The sequence below is a fragment of the Lipotes vexillifer genome, unplaced genomic scaffold (genome assembly GCF_000442215.2).
Source record: "Lipotes vexillifer unplaced genomic scaffold, Lipotes_vexillifer_v1.1 scaffold591, whole genome shotgun sequence".
Classification (NCBI taxonomy): Eukaryota; Metazoa; Chordata; class Mammalia; order Artiodactyla; family Lipotidae; genus Lipotes; species Lipotes vexillifer.
Window position 1 is genome coordinate 4,277,387 of NW_006791954.1, and position 1,810 is coordinate 4,279,196.

Here is a 1,810-nt window from a genome sequence, read left to right on the forward strand (position 1 = left end):
GCGCGCTGGCTGCCAATCACGGGAGGAGGAGGGGGTGGAGGAGGAGGGCTGCCTTGAGGAAGTAGAGGAATGAAGTTGAGGAGCTGAGATTCCCCTCCACCGCGCGCCCACAGAGCCGAGAAGACCCCCCGAGGCCGCCGGCCGCCCCTGCGCTGGGTGCTCTTTCCGGCGCGAGCGCCCGGCCCCCTCCCCTCGCCCGCGCGGCGTCCTCGCCGCCTGGTCTAGCCGGAGCCATGGGGACGGAGCCGCAGTGAGCGCCATGGAGCTGGCGGCCTGGTGCCGCTGGGGGCTCCTCCTCGCCCTCCTGCCCCCCGGAGCCGCGGGCACCCAAGGTGGGTCTGGGGTGGGGAGGGCAGGGAGCGGCGACGGGCCCGTGCAGCTTGGGACCCCCGTCTAAATCCCTGGTCAGACGGGAACAGAGGGGCCATCGGAGCTTCCCGACCCGAAGTTTCGGACAGTCCGGGGGCTCAGAGCCGCCAGCCCTCGGGCTCGGAGGGACCAGAGGAGGTGGGGCAGGGGGGCGATTACACCGGAGCGGCTTTAGACGTCCCATTCGAGGACTTGTGCTTTGCACACCCCGCGACGGCTCCGGAGCTTGTCAAAAGAGGTCTCTGCAATTGTTAAGAAAGTTTCCCTCAAAGGGTGTATTGCAGGTGTGTGTGTGTGTGTGTGTGTGTGTGTGTGTGTGTGTGTGTGTGTGTGTGTGTGTGTGTGTTTACCCTTTCTTGAGCACCCTCAAGCTCCTCTCTCAAAGCCTTTCCAGTTGGCAGCCTCCGCCTCCAGACTGGACTGGGCTGGATTCCTGGGGGTCCCTTCTGCCCGGCCCCCTCCCCGCCCCCCCTTTCGGCCGACTGGGTTGAGTTACTCCAGCTTCTGGCACGATCGGGGTGTGGAGGGGGGAGGTGGGGAAAGCAACCTGTCCAGCCAGAGCCGGGGAGCAGAGGGTGGCCAGTCCGACTGCAGAGTTGCCTCATGCCGGAGACTGGCGTGGGAGAAGGGGGAGACGTTTGTTTTGAACAAGTCTCGTTAGGGCCGACTTAGGGACTCTGCTTTGTGACTTGGAGAGCGTGGGTTACGGAGGGGTGGCGGTGGGCTTCCTGGTCTGGGGCATAAAGTGGGAGGGTTCTGAGGGATTCCTGGGCACTTGGAGGGAGGGGGAGGGTAAGGAACGGGGCCAGATGCGGGTATGCCGAGGGCCGGGTTGTCCTGCCTTTTCCTTTGTGCTGTGTATGGGGAAGGGTGCTGGGGTGGGGTGCAGTGTGTGTCTTGCCGCATCTGTCTGTCTGGGTGCGATAATGGTGAAAGCTAACGCGTACGGGAAATACACTGTGTGCCAGGTGCTGTGCGTGTTTTGTCTGGGTTCCCTGCTTTCATCCTCAGAGCAACCCTGCAAGAGAAGTCCTAACTAGTGTGCCCATTTTCCAGGCTTGAAGACCCGGGCTTCAAGAGGTGAAGTAAGCAGCAAGTAATTGGTGGGTCCCAGATTGGACCCCAGGCAGTGCAACCCCCAACCACAGCTTCAAAATCACTATATTCATCTATCCTGAACACTGGGGGGACACTGCTGCCTACATCTCCTGGTTGTGGAGAAGACAGAATGAGAATGTTCTAGGAGTAGTGGGTGGTCTTCACGGATCAGGGAGTCTGGAGAAGGGGTGGGTGTCGGGCTGTCTGTGTGTTGCCCAAGGGCCCCCTCTGTCAGAGCTCTGCTGTGTTATCTGAGGGATGTCTATACTAGGGTGTTCTTGAGTTGTGTGGTCTGTGTGTTTGTGTGTCTGGGCTTTGTGTGGCCAAACGGCAGTCTCCCTGC

General features: G+C 61.4%; 1 protein-coding gene across 1 annotated transcript in view; it reads left to right on the forward strand.

Annotated features, from left to right (window-relative positions):
• Positions 1 to 259: 259 nt before the first annotated feature.
• Positions 260 to 1,810, forward strand: part of ERBB2 (erb-b2 receptor tyrosine kinase 2) — a 22,506-nt gene continuing 20,955 nt past the window's right edge. Inside the window, exon 1 of the mRNA XM_007465169.1 lies at positions 260 to 332. Within this exon, the coding sequence (XP_007465231.1) occupies positions 260 to 332 (73 nt within the window). The remainder of the gene's footprint in view (positions 333 to 1,810) is intronic.